The 19,617-nt window shown below is 56.8% G+C and overlaps 2 protein-coding genes, 1 long non-coding RNA gene and 1 other non-coding gene across 13 annotated transcripts in view; 2 read left to right on the top strand and 2 right to left on the bottom strand.

Moving 5' to 3' along the window:
• Window positions 1-15,118, top strand: part of MED24 (mediator complex subunit 24) — a 37,577-nt gene extending 22,459 nt beyond the window's left edge. For 7 of the 9 annotated variants that reach the window (XM_027624711.2, XM_027624712.2, XM_027624710.2 and 4 more), the window contains 24 exons: window positions 818-856; window positions 1,413-1,486; window positions 1,841-2,079; window positions 2,225-2,281; window positions 3,725-3,836; window positions 3,994-4,144; window positions 4,456-4,569; window positions 5,161-5,208; window positions 5,622-5,704; window positions 6,006-6,092; window positions 6,532-6,643; window positions 7,133-7,275; window positions 7,934-7,971; window positions 8,407-8,489; window positions 8,834-9,012; window positions 9,128-9,227; window positions 9,551-9,726; window positions 11,603-11,867; window positions 12,151-12,332; window positions 12,499-12,589; window positions 12,912-13,011; window positions 13,920-14,000; window positions 14,272-14,420; window positions 14,593-15,118. In XM_027624711.2, coding sequence (XP_027480512.1) covers window positions 818-856; window positions 1,413-1,486; window positions 1,841-2,079; window positions 2,225-2,281; window positions 3,725-3,836; window positions 3,994-4,144; window positions 4,456-4,569; window positions 5,161-5,208; window positions 5,622-5,704; window positions 6,006-6,092; window positions 6,532-6,643; window positions 7,133-7,275; window positions 7,934-7,971; window positions 8,407-8,489; window positions 8,834-9,012; window positions 9,128-9,227; window positions 9,551-9,726; window positions 11,603-11,867; window positions 12,151-12,332; window positions 12,499-12,589; window positions 12,912-13,011; window positions 13,920-14,000; window positions 14,272-14,420; window positions 14,593-14,709 — 2,820 coding nt within the window. In that variant the 3' untranslated portion in view covers window positions 14,710-15,118. The remainder of the gene's footprint in view (window positions 1-817; window positions 857-1,412; window positions 1,487-1,840; window positions 2,080-2,224; window positions 2,282-3,724; window positions 3,837-3,993; window positions 4,145-4,455; window positions 4,570-5,160; window positions 5,209-5,621; window positions 5,705-6,005; window positions 6,093-6,531; window positions 6,644-7,132; window positions 7,276-7,933; window positions 7,972-8,406; window positions 8,490-8,833; window positions 9,013-9,127; window positions 9,228-9,550; window positions 9,727-11,602; window positions 11,868-12,150; window positions 12,333-12,498; window positions 12,590-12,911; window positions 13,012-13,919; window positions 14,001-14,271; window positions 14,421-14,592) is intronic. The other 2 variants (XM_027624715.2, XM_027624714.2) reach the window with 2 other exon arrangements.
• Window positions 7,183-11,593, bottom strand: LOC113939143. The gene is made up of 3 exons (XR_003525129.2): window positions 10,009-11,593; window positions 8,314-8,476; window positions 7,183-7,318 (listed from the first exon to the last, which is right to left on the bottom strand). It is a non-coding gene; the product is annotated as an uncharacterized LOC113939143 (long non-coding RNA).
• Window positions 8,225-8,328, top strand: LOC113908393. Its single transcript, XR_003515467.1, has one exon. It is a non-coding gene; the product is annotated as a small nucleolar RNA SNORD124 (small nucleolar RNA).
• A 1,599-nt stretch (window positions 15,119-16,717) lies between the features above and the next one.
• Window positions 16,718-19,381, bottom strand: CSF3 (colony stimulating factor 3). Of its 2 annotated transcripts, XM_027626072.2 has the most exons (5): window positions 19,222-19,381; window positions 18,922-19,076; window positions 18,395-18,502; window positions 18,113-18,259; window positions 16,718-17,805 (listed from the first exon to the last, which is right to left on the bottom strand). In XM_027626072.2, exons 1-5 carry the CDS (start codon window positions 19,232-19,234, stop codon window positions 17,641-17,643), a joined length of 588 nt encoding a protein of 195 aa, XP_027481873.1. In that variant the 5' UTR covers window positions 19,235-19,381; the 3' UTR covers window positions 16,718-17,640. The 2 variants fall into 2 exon arrangements, with proteins under 2 accessions (XP_027481873.1, XP_027481874.1); XM_027626073.2 differs by lacking the exon at window positions 18,395-18,502.
• Between the last annotated feature and the right edge of the window lie 236 nt (window positions 19,382-19,617).

The raw sequence follows: 19,617 nt of genomic DNA, 5'->3' as shown, positions 1-19,617 counted from the left end.
TTAAATTTTATTTAATTTAAATTTAAACAGCCACATGTGGCTTATGGCTTCTCTATCGAACAGTGCAACCTTGGAAGCCACTTTGAGAAATGCTGATCCAGGGTATGTCTTTCCTTACTCATTCTACAAACATTTTCAGCAAGTTCATGGTGGTTCACTGAATAAAAGCATCCTTGTCCTCAGGGAGCTCCTAGGTTTGGTGGGGGCAACAGGCACCCACTGTGTCATGATGGGTATAAGGTAATTGCTTGGAGCACATGGGGAAGAATTTCAGCTTTGGGTGGGAGGTTGGGATTGATCAGAGGAGGTGTCCTGGAGGAATCCTAGAGTGTAAGTCCTAGAGAATCAGTAAGAGTGTGCATAATGAAATTCCCTACCTACTTCAAGGTACAGGTGCTACCTGTTCATTGCAGGGAATGTTTGTTCGTCTCCATTTCTTGTCCAAATAAAAGTACCCTTTATAGAGCTTGTAGGAGTAAAGTAACATAACCTCATTCCTGTCCATTCTTCTGCCTACTAACAGTCATTTGAACCTTGTGTATAGTGGACAGTGAGTGGCATGTGAAGATGGAACTCAGTACCTTTGAATGCCCACCCTCATCTTCTCAGTGGAAGACTGACGTCATGCTGATGATGTCATTTACGGTGATTCCGATAGAAGCAGGAATAGGGACAATGCCTCTCTTTCAGTGGGTTGAGGAAGGCCTCTTGAAGGGGTTGAGGTTTTTGGAGGGCTGCAGAAACTTCAGGTGTCAGTCTTTGGTCCTGTCAGCTGTGCGACGCTAGTCTGAACTTTGTCTTTCTTCTTTCCCTCCAGATGGTGTCCTACTCTTCTGTCCTCACAGCGATCAGTAAGGTATGGCCACAGCCACTCGTGAGCCAGGTGGAGGGCAGAGGGGTAGAGAGATAATAGTCGCAGGTGGGACCCCACCTCCTTGACTGCTCTGATCATACGAACTCTGAGGCTGGACAGGCAGCACACGATGCCTCTAGCTGGCATTGCTGTGCTCCATTGGAGGGAGGAGGATTCTGGGAAGTGGAGGCTGGATATTAGGAGCCAAGTTCCAATGTTGAAAGAATGCCGGGGGCGCCTGGGTGGCTCAGTCGTTAAGCGTCTGCCTTCGGCTCAGGTCATGGTCCCGGGGTCCTGGGATCGAGCCCCGCATCGGGCTCCCTGCTCGGCGGGAAGCCTGCTTCTCCCTCCCCCGCTGCCCCTGCTTGTGTTCCCTCTCTCGCTGTCTCTCTCTGTGTCAAATAAATAAAATCTTTAAAAAAAGAAAGAAAGAATGCCGAGTCTGAAACCTGAGGTTGGAGGAAAGATGAGCAGGCATCCTGAATATGCCATCTGCCTCATGTGTGAGCCCGGGGGTCGACTGGGATGTTCCGTAGCATTGTTGCTGTTCTTTCCACAGTTTGATGACTTTTCCCGGGACTTGTGTGTCCAGGCTTTGCTGGATATCATGGACATGTTTTGTGACCGACTGAGGTAATGGCAGGGCTCGTAACCTTCCAGCATTATCTTAGTGTCAGGAAGAAGCTCCTAGTCCATAGACTGACACCAACCCGATGGGGCCCCGCACTCTTCCCTCTTGCTCATCTGCACCCACCCATTCCCATCCTTTATTCCTTAGTCCCTTAGGACAAAAGGCCTTTTCTCTTTGGAGTGGCTCGTTTGAAATCTTGTCCGGTGGAAGCCGACGGGGCTGTCTCCCCTAGGACTTTGCTAGCTTCCCAGCTCTCTTTCCCTAGGAGGGGTGTACCGGCCACTCTGGGGAACAGTGGTGTGGGTCATGTTTCAGCCTTTGGAGCCGAGACAGATTTTGCACCCTTTCCCCGGTAGCTGTCATGGCAAAGCCGAGGAGTGCATCGGGCTGTGCCGGGCCCTTCTCAGCGCCCTCCACTGGCTGCTGCGCTGTACTGCAGCCTCTGCCGAGCGGCTCCGGGAGGGGCTGGACGCCGGCGCTCCAGCTCCAGCGGCCGGGGAGAAGCAGCTTGCCATGTGCCTGCTGCGCCTGGAGAAGACCCTCAGCAGCACCAAGAACCGGGCCCTGCTCCACATCGCCAAACTAGAGGAGGCCTGTATGTCCCCCTGGGTCCCCTGAGCCCTGCCTGCCACTCTTCCCATAGCCGGTTCTTTAATTGAGAGGGGAGAGGCAGGATGCCATCCCACTTCTTTCCAGGAGGATCTGAAATCATCCCACTTCCTTTTTTTTCTCCCCATAAGCATTGCATACATCCCAGGGACTTGGGCAGGGTGGCACCCGAGCCAATCAACCAACAGGTATTTACTGAGCATTATTGTATGCCCAGCACTGTGCCAGGTGCTGGGGGCGGGGGGGGCGGGGGGCTACCAAAGGAGCATGGGGCAGGGTCCCTGCCCTCAACAAGCATACATGCTAGTGGGGAGCAAGACCAGTACGTTAATATACATGGAAGAAATTAGAGGACGAGAGAAGCACACCATCCATCCTTGTGTTTGTCTCCACACTACTCGTCTGAAAGCACATGACTCTTGGGTTTGAGTGTTGCTTAACATGTCCCTTTAAACATGGTACCTGTCTGCTGTCAGGCCTGTTGGATCATGCACCTCTTGACTCAAGTGCAGGTGTGAAATGTTGGAACCCTTCAGAGTCAGAGAGGAGACAGATCACCTGGTGGGAGGGGAGACTCTGGTGTTTTTGGACGTGGTGCCCGAGGCCATGGTCTTGTAGTGGCTTGAGACCACCTAAGGCTCTCTTACTCTCCAGTAACAAGAATGCTAGAATGGGTCACACCCAGGTCTTCAGGACCTGTTTGGAGAATTTATTATTAGTATTAGTATATTTGTTACTTCTCAAAGTATGTTTTATTGCCTGTCAAAAGTCCAGAGAGATGAACCCTCCATAAAAATGGGCTGTGTTGACAGTGTCTTACCTATCTTGAGCCCTTGACAAATGTTTAGTGGCTTGAAAAGTAAATGAATATTTAATTTAATTTTAATGGATCTCAGGTCTTATCTTTTTGTTTTTTTTTTTTCCCCCATGCCACATGGAGGTTAACGGGCTAGTTGGTGCCAATATTCATCATTTGACCCTCTGGAGTTGTAACTAGGATAAGTGACTCATAATTAAGTGCAAGATAATGCGGCATTTAGGAGGAGAGGTCAGTGGGTTGGATCAGTTGGGTGAGTTGTTGAAGGATCCGGGCTTGAGCAAAGGCTTGAGGAGAGTGAGTTTGAGAGGTGGCAATAAGCCAAGCGGGGGCACCTACAGAGGGGGTGGGCAGTGAGAGCAGAGGCCTCGGCAGGGTGAGGCAGGGGTGAACCCAGGAGGCTGGTTAGGAATCTAGCTCAACAGCCGTAGAGAGTAGTGCCCACTGGCAAGGCTGGCCACTCCTGATGTGATTTGTGGCTGCCTCCCTGTTCCAGCCACTGGACCCCAACCCTGCTGTGCCTCTCTCTGCCACTGCCTGTGTTAGGCCGTATGTAGGCTCTAAGGTTGGCTGCGTGCTTCCACTAGAAGGCAGGCCTCTGGGGCTAGTTTCTAGGGCCTTCACTGTTGGTGCTCACCCCCCTTCTAGAAACAGTGCATGCTGCCCTCAGGCCCCTGGCCTCCATGTCATCCTCAGAGGAAGCCTCCATATGTGGTTTTGAGGGCCCAGGGGGGCCAAAGTTGTTGAGCTCAGGGCCAGTGTCTTCCTCTCCTCTGTTTCCCATCGTGTGTCTGCATTTCCTCTTCTTCACCAGCCTCCTGGACTGCCATTGAGCATTCTCTCTTGAAGCTTGGGGAGATCCTGGCCAGTCTCAGCAACCCTCAGCTCCGGAGCCAGGCTGAGCAGTGTGGCACGCTCATTAGGAGGTACCGGGCTCCCAGGCTGATCGGGGTGGAGGGAGAGAGGAAAGGCCCTCGGTGTGGGTGGGGAGTTGTGGCCCCTGGCCTCCACCCCTCTGCTCTCACCTGCCCTCCACCTCTTCCTGGCTCCTCACACTGTCCCCTTTATATCTGTTCCCTTCAGCATCCCCACAATGCTGGCTGTGCACTCGGAGCAGCTGCATAAGACTGGCTACCCCACGGTCCATGCGGTGGTCCTGCTCGAGGGCACCATGAACTTGACAGGCGAGACACAGCCCCTGGTGGAACAGTTGATGATGGTGAAGCGCATGCAGGTGGGGGGCGCAGAGCTGCTTCTCTGTCAACATGGCAGGCTGGCTGCGTGGGGCAGTGGGGAGGATTCTTCTGGTACTTCTTGGGAGAAAGGGGGTTTCTCCTGATTCACGGTAGAAAGCTGATCCCTGTCATGCACGGTGGTGCCATTTCACGTGACATCCCTGCTTCTCACCCTGGAGTGGGGTAGCACCTGTCCTGCACTGTCTCTGAGCTTGCCTGACCAGCCCCCACCTTCCCCCCACCCTGGGGCCTTCAGAAGATGAAGGGGGTTGGGCACCCTCTTAGGCTTCACTCTTGGATCATCCCACAGCATATTCCCACCCCACTTTTTGTCCTGGAAATCTGGAAAGCTTGCTTCGTGGGGCTCATCGAGTCTCCTGAGGGTACGGAGGAGCTCAAGTGGACAGCTTTTACCTTCCTCAAGGTACCTGGGACGTGAGGGACACCTGCGTGGCTCAGTTGGTTAAGGTACCTGGGATGTGGGAGTAACAGAGTGCCCAGTCTAGAAATGGTTCTCAGGAAAAGCAGCGACACCCAGGATCTTTGTCCCACATTTCTCCCCGCTGGCATCGTCCGCAGCCTGCCCGGTCCCCCAGCGCAAGTTCCCATCGAGTCTTTTCTCTGAAAGTCCCAGGGCTATATTTAGCTGCCTTGGCAGGCGCCTGCCATCTCTTAGCACACAGGTGCCGTTTAGCTCAGTCATCAGCCAGATTGGCACAGGGCAGTTATGGGAGCCAGGGAAGTGGCCCCAGTCCTTGAATCAGGGTTCCCTTGGCTTATGGCGATTCCTTGTGGAGCCAGCAGAAGTGAGGGGTCCCTGTGTCCTGTAGGCATTAGGCACCGGACGCTTGGATACCTGCCAGCTTTCTAACTTGGCCCTGAGAGTGCTTTCGTTTCCAGGGTGGAAGGGTTCCTGTCTCTCTGCTTGGAGCAGGGAGATGGAGGGGATGCCTTTAGTTCTGGGTGGAAGAGAAGAAATTGATCTTCCTTTTTCTCCTCTTGTGTCATTCTCTAGATCCCACAGGTTTTGGTGAAGTTAAAGAAATACTGTCACGGGGACAAGGTAAGTTGGAGAAATGAGACGGGGGTGGGGTGGGGCGTGGGAGTTGGTGAATCCTTGTTTCCACAAGGGCAAGGGAGGAACAGGGGCAACGGAAGGGTCAGTCTTGCGTCCTTGCACCTGGGGGCTGGCTGGCAATGTGAGTGCACCTGACATCTGCATGTGTCCACGCGCACACACCTGTGCTCCAGACAGGCGGCCTGGCCACCCAGGATGCGAGGTGGCCAAGGTGACCAGGGCTGGTGTAGAGTGCTGGTCCTCTACACTCCGCCCTGTCGTGTCACGGCAAGCCGGTGGTGGGCGTGACCGGCTTGTCAGGGTTTCTATCCAGCGGGGTGTCCTTGTGAGCCTGCATCACAAGCTATGGGTGGACTTGAGGGCCTAGAAGCCAGATGGCAGCCCCTGGCTCTTTGTAGGACTTTACCGAGGACGTCAGCTGTGCTTTTGAGTTCCTGCTGAAGCTCACACCCTTGCTGGACAAAGCTGACCAGCGCTGCAAGTACGAACTCCCCTGCTCACCCCCGCTCTACTAGAAGGTGTTAAGGGCTCTTCCCCTGCTCCTCTGTGCCAAACAGACCTCAGGGGGCTGTCACCTGGTTCGTGCCCCTTGGCAGGGGCAGGAGGCAGCAGCCTGAGCCCCTTCAGGCCCTTGAGTGCCTGAGCCCATCTCCCATCCCTCAGGCACTCAAAACATTCTTCCTTCTGAAGGAGGGAGGAGACCAGGCAGGTGCCTATGGTTCCCTCCCCTCAATAATCCCTGCCGTGTGCCCCGGCCCCTCATGATCTTTTTCCCCTCACAGCTGTGACTGTACAAAATTCCTACTCCAAGAATGTAGCAAGCAGGGGCTTCTGTCTGAAGCCAGTGTGACCAACCTCATGGCCAAGCGGTAAGCGTGAGCTCCCTCGGGCTGGCCGAGGGGCTGCTTGCTCTCCTTCCCTCGTGTCCACCCTGGAGCACTGGGTGCCTCCCCCACCCCCCAGTGCAGGTGTCTGGGGCCCTGCCTGGGGTTACCAGGAGCAGCAGACACTGGCTTCTGCACCCTTATGGGCTGCACTTGAGTTCCCACCCTCCTTTGTGAGCAAAGTAAAAATCCTAAATCTTCCTTTAGTCTCAAGTGAACTTTCAAAATTGAGGTAATTACCTAGTGACAGACTGAAGCAGTTGCAACAGTGGATATGCTTTCATAAACATCACCCCGCCCCCAGAGATTCTCCTGTGCTCGCCACCTTCCCTGAGCCTCTGCTTCTGGGGCCGGACTAGGGAGCACGTCATGAATCAATCTCCGTTTCTTTTCCCTTCTCTTGGCCAACGGCTTCTGGCCACAGCGCAGCAGACCGGGAGCATGCACCCCAGCTGAAATCAGGAGAAAATGCCAACATCCAGCCCAATCCTGGGCTGATTCTCCGGGCGGAACCCACTGTCACAAATATCCTTAAGGTGAGTGTGCCCTTCCCTTGCCTCCAGGGTCATCTCTTCCTTTTTTCTACTTTTGCCTCTGCTTCCAGATAAATAAACTGAGGCCATAGACCTCCCTGTCTTTTGGCTTTTATGTGTAGTTACTTTGAAAGTAGAGAAACAGGCAAGGCAGGGAAGCTGCCATTGAAAACTCACATTTGTTGAGCATTACTTGGAAGGCAGGGTCTGTGGTAGGGGGGCTTCCACCTGCTCTCTCAGAAGCAGTGGAGAATCTTACCCTCCCCACCCCCACTGCCACGATCGCAGTTTAGTTGGGAGGGATGGGTCAGAGAGCAAGGATAGATTTGGGAAATGGTTTTCCAGACTGGAGTCAGAAAGATGTAGATTGAATTGCAGATGTAGGTTGTGGTATGCCATTTAATGGAGACATGCAGAGAGGGAAGCTGTGGTTGGGCTGTATCTCGGGGGCTCTGCAGTTCTTCAGGACTTGATTTCCTGTCCTGTCCCCAGACGATGGATGCAGACCACTCCAAGTCCCCAGAGGGCCTGCTTGGAGTCCTGGGCCACATGCTGTCCGGGAAGAGTCTGGATCTGCTGCTGGCTGCCGCTGCTGCCACTGGGAAGCTTAAATCCTTCGCCCGGAAATTCATCAAGTAAGGGCAGGCTGGGCCCCTGTCCGGGGTCGTGGAGGCAGGTCTGAAGGAGGGAGTAGCAGAATTGGAGCAAGGCACTGGGGTCTGGGTCTCCCTGGGGAGGCCCAGGGCAAGCCAGAGCATCCCAGTGGGAGACTCTGGGGGAAGGGCCAGGTCTTTGGGTATCAAGTGTTCTTTTCTTTGCAGCTGAGCATGAGGTGGAGGTGTTTGATGAGACGAGAGGCATCGAATGGTGGGCGTGGAGGGATTCGGGTGCGCCCAGTTGTTAATAAGGGGCTCTCAAACACTGTTGACTTTTTTGGTTGCCCCGGAATTTTATATATAGAACTTTGTTCCATCCAGTGAGCCATTCTCTGGGCCTTGGAAATCTTTTTTTTTTTTTTTTTTTTTTTTTTTAAGATTTTTAACTAATCTCTACACCCATCGTGGGGCTCAGACTCACAGCCCTGAGATCAAGAGTCATATGCTCTACTGACCGAGCCAGCCAGGCGCCCTGCCTTGGAAATCTTTTAAAAACAGAAAGCATTTTTTTCTGTGTAGCGGTGGTGTTCATTTTAAGTTTAAACTCTAATTCAGACTCTAGTGATGCCTTCCGGACAGGTGTAGCCCCCTGACCCCCTGCCCTGCTTGCTGTGACCTGTCTCCATTCCTCCCCCAGTTTGAATGAATTTACGACACACGGCAATGAAGAACTCGGTGAGTCAGCTCCGTGCACCCCCAGGCCCGGCCCTGTGGGAGGGGTGGTGGAGGGAGAGAACAGGGGAGGGCAGAGGGCCCGTTGCTCCTCCTGGGGAGGCTCTTTTCTCCTCTGAGCAATGACTGACTGAAGCTTTTGGGGAGCCTTGACGGGAATGCTGGGAAAAGGGTTCTTCCAAAACCAGCGCTGCTCTTGCCCTCCCCCTTTATGGTTTGGTTGGGTACGGGGAAGAAGGAGGGTCTCCGGAGTCTTTGATTCCAAGGAAGGGATGATGTTCTAATTGAGACTCAAGAAAAGGATTCTGAGCCTCAGAGCTTTGAAGGAGCCACTTGGTCACTGACCTTCCTTGAGGCAAATCCTGATCCCCTCCTGATTCAGCTGAGGGCTCTGGGCCCTGTTTGGGGCTGTGGGGTCAGCCGTCTTGTTCTCCGTAGCCAAAGCAGCCTCCGTTCGCGCCTTGCTCTTCGACATCTCCTTCCTCATGTTGTGCCATGTGGCCCAGACCTATGGTTCAGAGGTGAGTGAGAAGAGAACAGTCAGGATTAGGGGCACCAGGATTAGGGGCGGGGAGACGGGGAAGGAAGTGACCAGTAACTTGGCTCCCTGGTCTCCCAAGCCAGTTCGTTCTGCTGCCTGCAGAACGCAGGTGCCCCCACCCTTGGCGGGTCCACGGATACCCCCCGTGTCACATCCTGAATCCTTCAGTGCTGCATCCACACCCACCACTGGGTGGCAGCACAGCCCCCCATCTTTCTCCCTTCAACCAGTTTGTCTTCAGTTCTTCAGGCTGGAAAGTAGAAGCAGTGGGGCACGAAACTGAGGCACAGGGCACTGGCTGCTGACGCCCCCTTCCTTTCCTAGGTGATTCTGTCCGAGTCGAGCACAGGAGCACAGGTGCCCTTTTTTGAAACGTGGATGCAGACTTGCATGCCTGAGGAGGGCAAAATCCTGAACCCTGACCACCCCTGCTTCTGGCCTGACTCCACCAAAGTGGAGTCCTTGGTGGCCTTGCTCAACAACTCCTCGGAGATGAAGCTGGTGTCAGTGGCCGGGCACCCGCTCCAAGGGTGGCGGTGGGGGCAGGCCAAGACCCTCTCCCTCAGTCCATCCCACACTCCCCCGTGGTGATTTTTCTCCCACCCCACCCCCTCGTAGGCAGATGAAGTGGCACGAAGCCTGTCTCAGCATTTCAGCGGCCATCTTGGAGATCCTCAATGCCTGGGAGAATGGGGTGCTGGCCTTCGAGTCCATCCAGGTAGCCCCACCTTTCCAGCAGCCTTCTTTCTTCCCTGAGACACAGAGCCAGTGTTTGATAGCTTGTTACACTTTATAAGAATAAGAAGACTCTTAAATCCAGGAGCTCATGCTTGGATGTTGATCTTCCTTGTAAGATCAACATAGGCTTAGCCACTCCCTCCCACCCAGGTAACTTTGGGAAAAGCGTACTTGTGGGGAAAAGAGGCGTGGGATGCGGTCCAGGACTCCACCTGCGACACTCAGCTGCCCACAGAGGCTGGGGAAAGTGATGGTCAGGGAGGGGGAGAGCGTGGCCTCAGTCACCCTTTCCCCTCCCCCCAGAAAATCACAGATAATATCAAGGGGAAGGTGTGCAGTCTGGCAGTGTGTGCTGTGGCTTGGCTCGTGGCCCACGTGCGGATGCTGGGGCTGGACGAGCGTGAGAAGTCGCTGCAGATGATCCGCCAGCTGGCGGGGCCGCTGTACAGTGAGAACACTCTGCAGTTCTACAACGAGAGGTCAGTAACCCGTCCCCTCCCTCCGGGAGCGCGGAGGGCCTGCCGCGAGCGGGCAGCACCCCCAGTAGCCAGTGGCCCCCGCTCCTCTTAACGTTCCCAGACGGGCTGCTCCCTCACTCGCATTCTTATTTGTGTGTTCACGCACTGACTCGGCAACACTGAGTGTGTGTCTCTGTGCCAGGAGTGTTTATGACCCGGCACCTGCTGTGTCCCAGAAACACAGCCCCCGAATTGCTGTGATTCCTGTCTTCAAAGAGCTCAGGTTGCGGAGAGCTAGCTCACCAGAACGGAGTGGTGGTCTTAGCCGTGGCCCGGCATAGGCACCGGGAGCCCATCCACAGAGCTGTGAGCCTTGGGCCCGCCCACCCTCGTCAACCTCCCCCCGCCTCCCTCTTGTGACGTTTTGCTGCCTTGGCTTTTCAGAGGCTTGGAGGACCTCCCTGGTGACTTCATCCGTGTGGAGTTCGGTGGTGTTGGTTGATTTCCCCATCCAATAACTGTTCTTTTTTAAATTGTGGTAAAAAATACCTAACATAGCATTTACTATCTTAGTTCAGTATATAGTTCAGCAGTGTGAGGTATTCACATTGTTGTGAAACAGATCTCTGGAACCTTTTCCTCTTGTAAATCTGAGACTTTGTACCCGTTTAGTAACAGTTCACCCCTTTTACCTCCCTTAGCTTCTGGTAACCACCATTCTACTTTCTGTTTCTCTGAATTTGACTACTCTAGGTACCCCACGTAAGTGGAATCCTGCAGTGCTTGTCTCTCTGTGCCGGCGTGTTCCACTTAGCATAACGTTCCCAGGGTTCATCCATGTTGTAGCCTGTGTCAGAATTCCCTTCAGAATAATATTCCATTGTATGTATGTGCCACGTTTTGTCTATCCATGCATCGGTGGATGGACACTTGGGTAGTTTCCACCTCTTGGCTGTTGGGAATAGTGCTGCGATGCAGGGAGCATGCACAACCAGTAAGCTAGGAGAGAGGAGTCCCCAGGTAGCCACCCAGGTGCCTTAGAGGGGGGAAGTGGGAACATCGTGCCAAGATGTGGTGGGAGAGGGTCTGTGAGGTTGTGACCTTTTTCCTCCCTCCTTCTCTCTTCTTCCCTCACGTCCTTCCTCCCACAAGTAATGGAGGGTTTGCTCTGACAGAATCCGTGCTAAGCACCCTGACCCTGACCCTGACCCTGGGTGAGGAACAATGGGACACCCGTGGGTGCCTCATGCAGGTGGGAAAGCAGCGCTGAGAGTCGCAGCAGCTCTTAGACCCACCCAGGGCTCCAGGAGCAGTGAGCACTCACCCCGGTCTGAGCGCTAACTCAATCAAAGACTGCTCGTGAGAACACTCCTGGATATACGCTTCTGTTTGCCCAGCTACCAAAGGCCGGGAAGAGTCAAGTGGGGCAGCCCTTGGGCCCCTGTCCTGGAAGTAACAGTTTACTTTGGGAGGAGGCCAGGGCTGGGCGGGGACCCCCCCTCCCCCCAGCACTCAGCGCAGAGGGAAGTGATTATATTTATTTATGTCCAGGGATTGGCAGGGCTCAGGTCTGGGGGATGGGGGGAGTTGGAGACAGTGAGAGAGGAAATATGAATATATCGCTGGAATAACCTGGGGAAGGAGAGCAAACTGCTCCCCCCACCCCAGGCTTTGTGCCCAGCAGGTAAGCGGCCTGCCAGAAGCCGGACTGGTGGGGTCAGGTCTGCTAGGGGGTTGTGACTTCCTCTCGTCTCCTCCCTCGGCGAAGAATGGGGTTAATTCCCCAGGAATATTTCCGTAACTCAAGTCCTGGGAAAAGTCTGGCCTGGATGTTTGCTCCGTTCTTGAACCTGGTATTGCCTGAACCTAAACGTCAGGTCCTCTCCCCATCCCCCAGGGTGGTGATCATGAGCTCGATCCTGGAGCACATGTGTGCTGACGTGCTACAGCAGACAGCCACCCAGATCAAGTTCCCGTCCACGGGCGTGGACACAATGCCCTACTGGAACTTGCTGCCCCCCAAGCGGCCCATCAAGGAGGTGCTGACGGACATATTCGCCAAGGTGCTGGAGAAGGGCTGGGTGGACAGCCGCTCCATCCACATCTTTGACACCCTGCTGCACATGGGAGGTGTCTACTGGTTCTGCAACAACCTGATTAAGGTACCTGGGAGACCTAGTAGGCTTGGGGAGCAGGTCTCCTCAGACTCAGGGAGACAGCTGAGAGAATACCAGGCAGAACCAGCATCCTACACCCAGCCTGGTCCGTGGGGCTCAGTCTCGGGGCTCCTGGGCTCTGAGGGGGGCCACCTCCTCAGGGAGCGGTGGCCAGAGGCTGATGCGGAGTGAGGGATGGAGCTGCACCTGGGGCCGCCCCTGTGTCCCCTCTCAGAGAACCCCGTGTTTGGAGCCCTCAGGTCCTCATCTCCCTGCCCCGCCCTTACAGGAGCTGTTGAAGGAGACGCGGAAGGAGCACACGCTGCGGGCGGTGGAGCTGCTCTACTCCGTCTTCTGTCTGGACATGCAGCAAGTGACCCTGGTCCTCCTGGGCCATATCCTGCCGGGGCTGCTCACCGATTCCTCCAAGTGGCACAGCCTCATGGACCCCCCCGGCACTGCTCTTGCCAAGTAGGATTCTCTCGGAGCCGCAGGTCCCCACGGCACAGTGCCGGGTGCCCCTCACCTCGGGCCGCCCTGGGAGGCTGGGCTGTGGGGGGAGCCCTGTCAGCCCCGACACAGAAGCCCTCTCTGGGGCCCCCTGACTTTACCGTCTTTTCCTGGAACCCTTTGCCAGGCTAGCCGTCTGGTGTGCCCTGAGTTCCTATTCCTCCCATAAGGGACAGGCGTCCTCCCGCCAAAAGAAGAGACACCGTGAAGACATCGAGGTAGGGGACCCCTCTGTTCACTTGTTCATGTGCTCAGCAGACATTTGCTGAGCCTTTTGCAGGTAAGAGGCACCTGCCCAGGCCCAGGCCCTGCCCCTGGGCGGCTGCGTCGCGGCTCAGCTGGTTGAGCGTCTCCAGGGGTGACTGTGTGAGGGGGGTGTCTCACTAGGGTTGTGGGAGGGTGAGGGAAGCTGGCCCTACTGGAGATGCCAGCCGAGGCCTGTGGTGACCGGACTTTTCCTCCTGTATGAGCTCTAGCTCTCTTCTCTGGTAATGGGAAATTTGGGGCCTAGTGGGTAATAGTGACTCTCTCACCCTCCAGGATTATATCAGTCTCTTCCCCTTGGATGACATGCAGCCCTCAAAGCTGATGCGACTGCTGAGCTCCAATGAGGAAGACGCCAACATCCTTTCAAGTCCCAGTGAGCATGAGGACTGGGCCGGGTGGGCTCCTCCTTTCCTGGGAACTCACTTCTGCCTGGGAAAGCTGCTTGGCGTAGAACCCGGCCGCCGGCGTCTTTCCTGGTCAGAGTGTGGTGGGAGTTTGTCCCATTCTGCCCCCCCACTGCTGCTCTGTTTTCTACCTGCGGAGAGACCAGAGAGGTTGCCGGGCACCTCTCCCAAGAGACTGAAGCTCTTCTGTCCAGACCCCAGCCCAGCCCTGGACACACCGCTGTCCCTTCCCTACCCTTTACTCACCACAAGTGAGTTCACTACCTCGGGCACAGTCTGCCATTGACTCACCAGCTCTGTCCTTCCTTCCCCTGAAACAGGCCCTGCGGCCTGGGCTGGGGCTGGGGCGGCTCCCCACTCTTCCTGCCTAAAGAGCACCCCTCCCCCTCAGGCTCCCCTTGATGTTATTACCTCTCCCTGCCAAGGGCTTCTTCTGTGGCATTTAATTTTTCCTGTTTCCAGAAATTTCTCTTGAGTCTAGAAGTTTCTCTAAGGCCTTCTGGGCATTAGGGCACCAACTGTGCAGTTGAGTAGAGGAAAGATGCTACGTCTGCCACCCACAAACCTTATGACCTTTGGCTGGTTACTCAGCAAATCTGAGTCTCGGTTTCTTTGTCCGTGAAGTGGGGGTATGAGGATTATGCGGCCTGATCTGTGTGTAGCCCGGAGACTGGAGTCTGGCAGTGCTCACCAAATGTTCTCTCTCATCTCCCTCTGAGATATCTGTATTCAGGGCCCCTCTGTGACTCTGGATCCTGGACCCTCCCCTACCCCGGGGCGGGGGGCTCCACACCCGCCGGACGAGGGCGTCCCCAGGGCAGAGGGGTTTTGAAGCTAGGGGGCCTTTCCCTCAGCCTCCCTCCACTTGGCCCTACAGCCGACCGCTCCATGAGCAGCTCCCTGTCAGCCTCCCAGCTGCACACGGTTAATATGAGAGACCCGCTGAACCGAGTCCTGGGTGAGTCCTCCCACCGCCCTCCGGCCCAGGGGGCTGAGGCCTTGGCAGCTGGAGGGGGGCCGCCTGGTGCCCCTTCACCCCTGTTAGTGTCCCCACCTTGTTCTTCCATCTCTCCAGGCGCTGGCTCTCCTGTCACCCCCAGGCCCCCATTCAGTCCCTCTCCCCCCCGGTTCACTTTCCTTTCACATTTGCTTTTTGTGCCGCCACCTCCCAGCCTCACGTCTTCTCAGACCCTACTCACGAGTGCTCCCTCTCCCCCCATTCCGTGCAGCCAACCTGTTCCTGCTCATCTCCTCCATCCTGGGGTCGCGGACCGCCGGCCCACACACTCAGTTTGTGCAGTGGTTCATGGAGGAGTGTGTGGACTGCCTGGAGCAGGGCAGCCGGGGCAGCATCCTGCAGTTCATGCCCTTTACCACTGTGAGTGCTTCACCCCGGGCGCGGGCGGGCCCCCCCCGCCCCCCACAGCTCAGATGGGGGCAGCAGAGCCTGGGGTTTAGGGGCAACCCTCGGAGTAGGAGCCCTTCCTCCCCGGACATGGCAGCCACCACCAGGCAGCCCCAGCGAGCAGCCATTTGTCTGTCTGTGGCAGGTATCAGAACTGGTGAAGGTGTCAGCCATGTCCAGCCCCAAGGTGGTTCTGGCCATCACGGACCTCAGCCTGTCCCTGGGCCGCCAGGTGGCTGCCAAGGCCATTGCTGCGCTCTGACGGGCTTGGGGTGGCCGCAGGGGCCGTCTGGGGGACCACAGCCCCAGGTGCCTCAGAAGGGAACAGTGAGGAAAGATGAGACATCATTGCTCATATCCACGTGATGTAAGAGCCCTGTGTCATTTCCAGATCATTCCCCTCTCCTGACATCTGATCTCTTAAGACGTCTCCCAGTTTCTTTCATAATTTCCTCTGCCCACAGCCAGCACCTAAAGAGTGTGCGCAGCCTGGCTCTTAGCCCAGGGCCCTCAGCACCCCACATCCCTGCCTTGCCTGCCTCCCCCTCCCAACAGTAGATGTAGCTCTGGGAACTTTGCAGGTGCAGAGTATGTATATTTATATTTTTGTAACACATGAGGGAAGTTCCCCTCGGCTCATTTGTAAATAAAGATCTTTGGGGGTCCCTGTGTGAGAGTCCCAAGTGGTGTCAGTGCCTGCGTCCCATGGAGGCAGGAAACATCTTCTCCTTGAATCCCATGTGCTGTGGCCTAGGCAGAGGCTCAGTACTGTGGCTGAGGGGGGCGGGAGGGGTGCGCGGAGGAGGGCTGGGCTCAGGCTCCTGTGTCTGTCCACTCTGCAGGGGCAGGGCTTCCCTTCCTCACACCCGCACTGGGCGACAAGGAGTCAACATGCGCGTGTGCCGCCTACCCCCACACCCCAAAGTCAGACTTAACTCTGAGAAGGGAGAGGCTTTGGCGAAAGGCCCCACTGGTGCTGGGGTAGGGTGTCCTGTTCTTCTGACCCGCTCCCACTAGAGCCAGCCCCACCCAGAGCCTGACTGGCCCCGAGTTTGATCAGTCTCCAGAAGAGGACTGGGCGATGAGGGGCAGGATCTCTTTAACCCTTGCTTGTCTTCTCCACACATCTCCAAGCCCCGGTTTCTTCAGGACCAAGCAGTGAGGGAGGGCTCTGAGCCACGCAGCTGGGGGTTCTGGCCCTGCTCAGCCAGACCTTCCTTTCTAAGGAGCCAGATGGAGAGGGGAAGTGGGAGGCGCCTGAGGAGCCCAGGGGAAGCCCTGAAATGGGGGACCGGTTGGCCATCTGGACTCTCCCGGGTCTGGTGGAGGCACCCTGGAACCACAGGTGCGTCTTCGCCTGAGGACACGGAGAGGAGTGCCTCCAGCCTGTGATGTGAAGCGGCCCCTCCACTCTCTGCTGCTCTCTCACACACGCACCTGCCCTCCCGCCCCGTGAGGCTGAGACCAGCGGGAAAGGGACGGGTGGCATGAGGTTGCTCCCGGCCCGGTCAGAGGCAGAACTTGAGGGAGAGAAGTGCAGGGCCGGGAATTTGAGTTCTGACCCAAGTTGTCACCTTGAACTCAGATCCTGATCTGTGAAGGGCACCTCTCGTTTTTTTTTTTTAAGATTTTTATTTATTTATTTGACAGAGAGAGACAGTGAGAGAGGGAACACAAGCAGGGGGGGAGAGGGAGAGGGAGAGGGAGAAGCAGGCTTCCCACCGAGCAGGGAGCCTGATGAGGGGCTCGATCCCAGGACCCCGGGATCATGACCTGAGCTGAAGGCAGACGCTTAATGACTGAGCCACCCAGGTGCCCCAAGGCCCTTCTCATTCTATCTCTGTGGGCAACGGTGAGCGCAGATGGGCTGGAGTTTATGGAAGATGGCAAATATTAAATCCTCCCTTGCTTCAGTGTCTGTCTGTGTCTGGACTATTAAGACTCCCCCCTGCCCCCAACCCCACGTTCTCCTCTCCCAGTATGGTGGCCCGTCTGCCTTCTGTCTTCCCCTAGGCTGGGCCTGCGTGAGGGCAGGGACCTTGCCTGCCTTGTCCACTGCCATGTCCCTAACACTCAGCCCAGTGCTTGCAAAGAGTAGGTACAAGAGAAATCCGGGCCAAAGGCGTCAATGTTGATGAGCTAGAGGACTGCCCCCTTCCTCACTGCACCTCCTCTTTCCCTCCCCTTGGCCTCATTCACCATTCAACTCCCCGCCCCCCCACCCCTGGCTGGGCACCAGCTGGACTCAAGAAGGAGGAAAAGACACTTAGTGGAGACAAAATATTTTATTATCACAAAGTTTGGCTACAGTGAGAAAGTGGGGGCAGAGGTGGAGAGTGAAGAGCTGAGCATTCCTCTCATATACCCCGTCACGTAAACCCCCCCACATCTTCCCCTCCCACACTCCCAGTCCCACCCCCCACCCCCCCAGCAAGGCCGATACATGAGCCTCTGCCCGGCCCTTGGAGAGTCAGAATCCTGACCCTAGTGAGGCTGGGGCAGGCATCAGGAGCCTGTCATTGTTGCTCGAGGGCATCCAGAAAGATGAGAAACGTCAACGATGCCCAGGCTCCCCATACTGGAAGTCAAAATATTCCTGAAAACATCTTAAAAACTAGATCCCCCCAGCAAATTCGTGGGACCCCAGGGTCAAGCCTCCCCGCTCTGGCCACCTCCCGCGGGGCCTAATGCTGGTGGCGAAGGGGACGTGCGGAGAAGCAAGATCTGGCGCACGGGCATTCGCACGGGGCATGCGCACGGGGCATGCGCAAGCCAAGCTGGCGAGGCCAGAGCGAGGGGGACCCAGGAGGGGAACGCTGCTGTTTAAATATTAAACAGGGTTGTCTTGTCTCCCACATGGGAGACTTCTTGATGCTTCCAGGGGCCTCAAGGTGGGTACCGCTGGGGTAAGGAGTTCACTGGGGTTCTTCCCAGTGCCCACCGTGGAGTCAGGCCAGGGAGCAGTCACAGGAACTCAATACGCGGTATTTACCTATAGCTACCTCCCAGTCCAGGGGAGACAGGAAGGCGGGGGCTTTTCTCCCTGCCACAAGCAGGAGAATGGAACTTGGAGACGGCAGGAAGGACCCGAGAGACCGGGGCTCCGTCCTGCTCTTCCTTGTCTTTAAATATTAGATTTAAATAAGCATAAATATTAAATAAAGATAAATACACTGGTTGGGGAGGGTTTTGCTCAGGGTTTGGCAAAGCAGCGCAGAGCGCGGTAGGCCAGCTCCAGGAAGCTCTGCAGGCTGGAGGCCACCAGGACCCCTCCGGCCCGGCGCTGGAAGGCCGAGGTGAAGGTTGGCGTGGTGCCCTGGCTGGGCGGCACTGCCTGGGCCAGCCCCAGCTCTTCCATCTGTGGGGGCAAAGAGGAGATCAGCACTCAGGCCCTGCTGAGTGGGCGTGATTAAGGAAATGCGAAGGGCTGCGGGCCCTTCAGGCCACACGGTTAATGGTGGCCTTGAACCCAGGTCTGCATCAGGGCCCAGGGACCCAGCTCCCGCCCTCAACTTAGGGAGGGTGGGGAAGGGCTGGCAGCAAGAGGGCCCTGAGAAGGCTCCCACCCTGGCCCTAAAGAACTGGGACCCCCAGGCTTGCAGCCTGGTCTTTGGGGACCAGCTCAGTCCAGGCCCCTAACACTTGCCGCTCCCAGGGGGGCTTACCTGCTGCCAGATATTGAAAGCAAAGTCGCTGATGTCCAGCTGCAGCATGTCCAAGGTGGGGGCTAACTCGGGGGTTATCCCCGCCAGAGCCTGCAGGAGGCCCTGGTAGAGGACGAGGCCGCTGTGGAGTTGATGCAGGCAGCCCGTCTGGGGGGGGGGAGGGCGGAGTAGGGGAGTTAGGGGCTGCTGCCCGGGGCACTCCTTTCAAGGCCCAGAGGTCCAGAGAGACTTCCAGACCATTCTTCCCTCCCCTCCGCCCCTTCCTCCCCTCCGGAACCTCACCAGCTGCAGGGCCTGGCTGGAGCAGCTGCTCAGGGGAGGCTGGGGGATGCCCAGAGCGTGTCCGAGCAGCACCAGCTCCTCGGGGTGGCACAGCTTGTGGGTGGCACACTGGGGACAGGAAGGATGCTGAGTGAGGGGGATCTGATGGGGCCTGGCTGCTCCTGTTTCCCAAGTCCTCCCCGTTTCTCCAAGGTCTTCCCCTCCCTCAGCATCCCTCTCCCAGTCCTGCGGGGCTGCTCAGCCCCATTCTGCCCTCTGCTGCGATCCTGGCCATCGGGGCACTGTCCTCGAGACACTCTTCCCCCAGTTCCTAGCCAGCCGTCCACGGCTCCACCTCTCCTGATGTTCTTCCCTGTCCCCCTGGGTCTCTGGTCTCCCACGCGCCTCCCTGATGATGTCTTCTCGACATTCCCTTCCCCTCCCTCAGCCTTCACCCCTTCCTCCCTCCCTGCAGCTCTGCCCTCTGGGTCTTCTTTCCTCCTGCACCCCTGTCCAGCACCCGCGTCCCCTCCGTGCCTCTCACTCACCAGCCTCTCCTGCAGCACTGTGCCATCAGCCTGGACCTTCCGCATTTGCTCCAAGCACTTGAGCAGGAAGCTCTGGGGCAGCGAGCTGGTCGGGCGCAGGGGGGTGGCTTCTTGCACTAGCCAGAGTGCGCTGTGCCACAGCAGCAGCTGAAGGGCTGAGAGCAGAGCGGGGGCGGGGGGGCGCTCAGGAGACAGGCGGTCTGCTCCCACCTGGGGCCCGTGCCAGGGTCCAGGGCCCCCCGCCCCGCAGCCCCTCGGCCACTCCAGCCTCCCTCCCTCCCTGGGGGCCAGGACACTCACCCGTCAGCTTCATGGGGCTCTGGGCAGCAGGCTGAGCAGAAGGTCTGCGTGGGTCGGCAGGCTCTGGGCTCTGGCAGGGACCGGCTCCAGAGGGCCTTTATACAGAAGCCCATGGAGGCCTGGGAGGAAATTACCTGGTGCCACGATGGAGGCTTAGTAATGACTTCCCAGGATTTATGCAAATTTGGTGTCCAGGACAATGCAGGGGGGCTGGGACAAGAAGCTGTTTGCGAAAGTTTTGTGAAATTGTGGAATCCCTGATCCTTCTTTGACGTCTAGTCCCCCTCAAACTCTCTTCCTCCCCTCAGCCCCACCCAGGCCCGAAATTGCCCCAGGGTGTTTGATCAGAACCGCTGAACGAAGGCTGAGCCGCTGATAAAAGTCCTGGAGGCTGGA

The sequence above is a fragment of the Zalophus californianus genome, chromosome 16 (genome assembly GCF_009762305.2).
Source record: "Zalophus californianus isolate mZalCal1 chromosome 16, mZalCal1.pri.v2, whole genome shotgun sequence".
In the NCBI taxonomy this organism is placed as follows: Eukaryota; Metazoa; Chordata; class Mammalia; order Carnivora; family Otariidae; genus Zalophus; species Zalophus californianus.
This window is presented reverse-complemented; position numbering and strand designations above follow the sequence as displayed.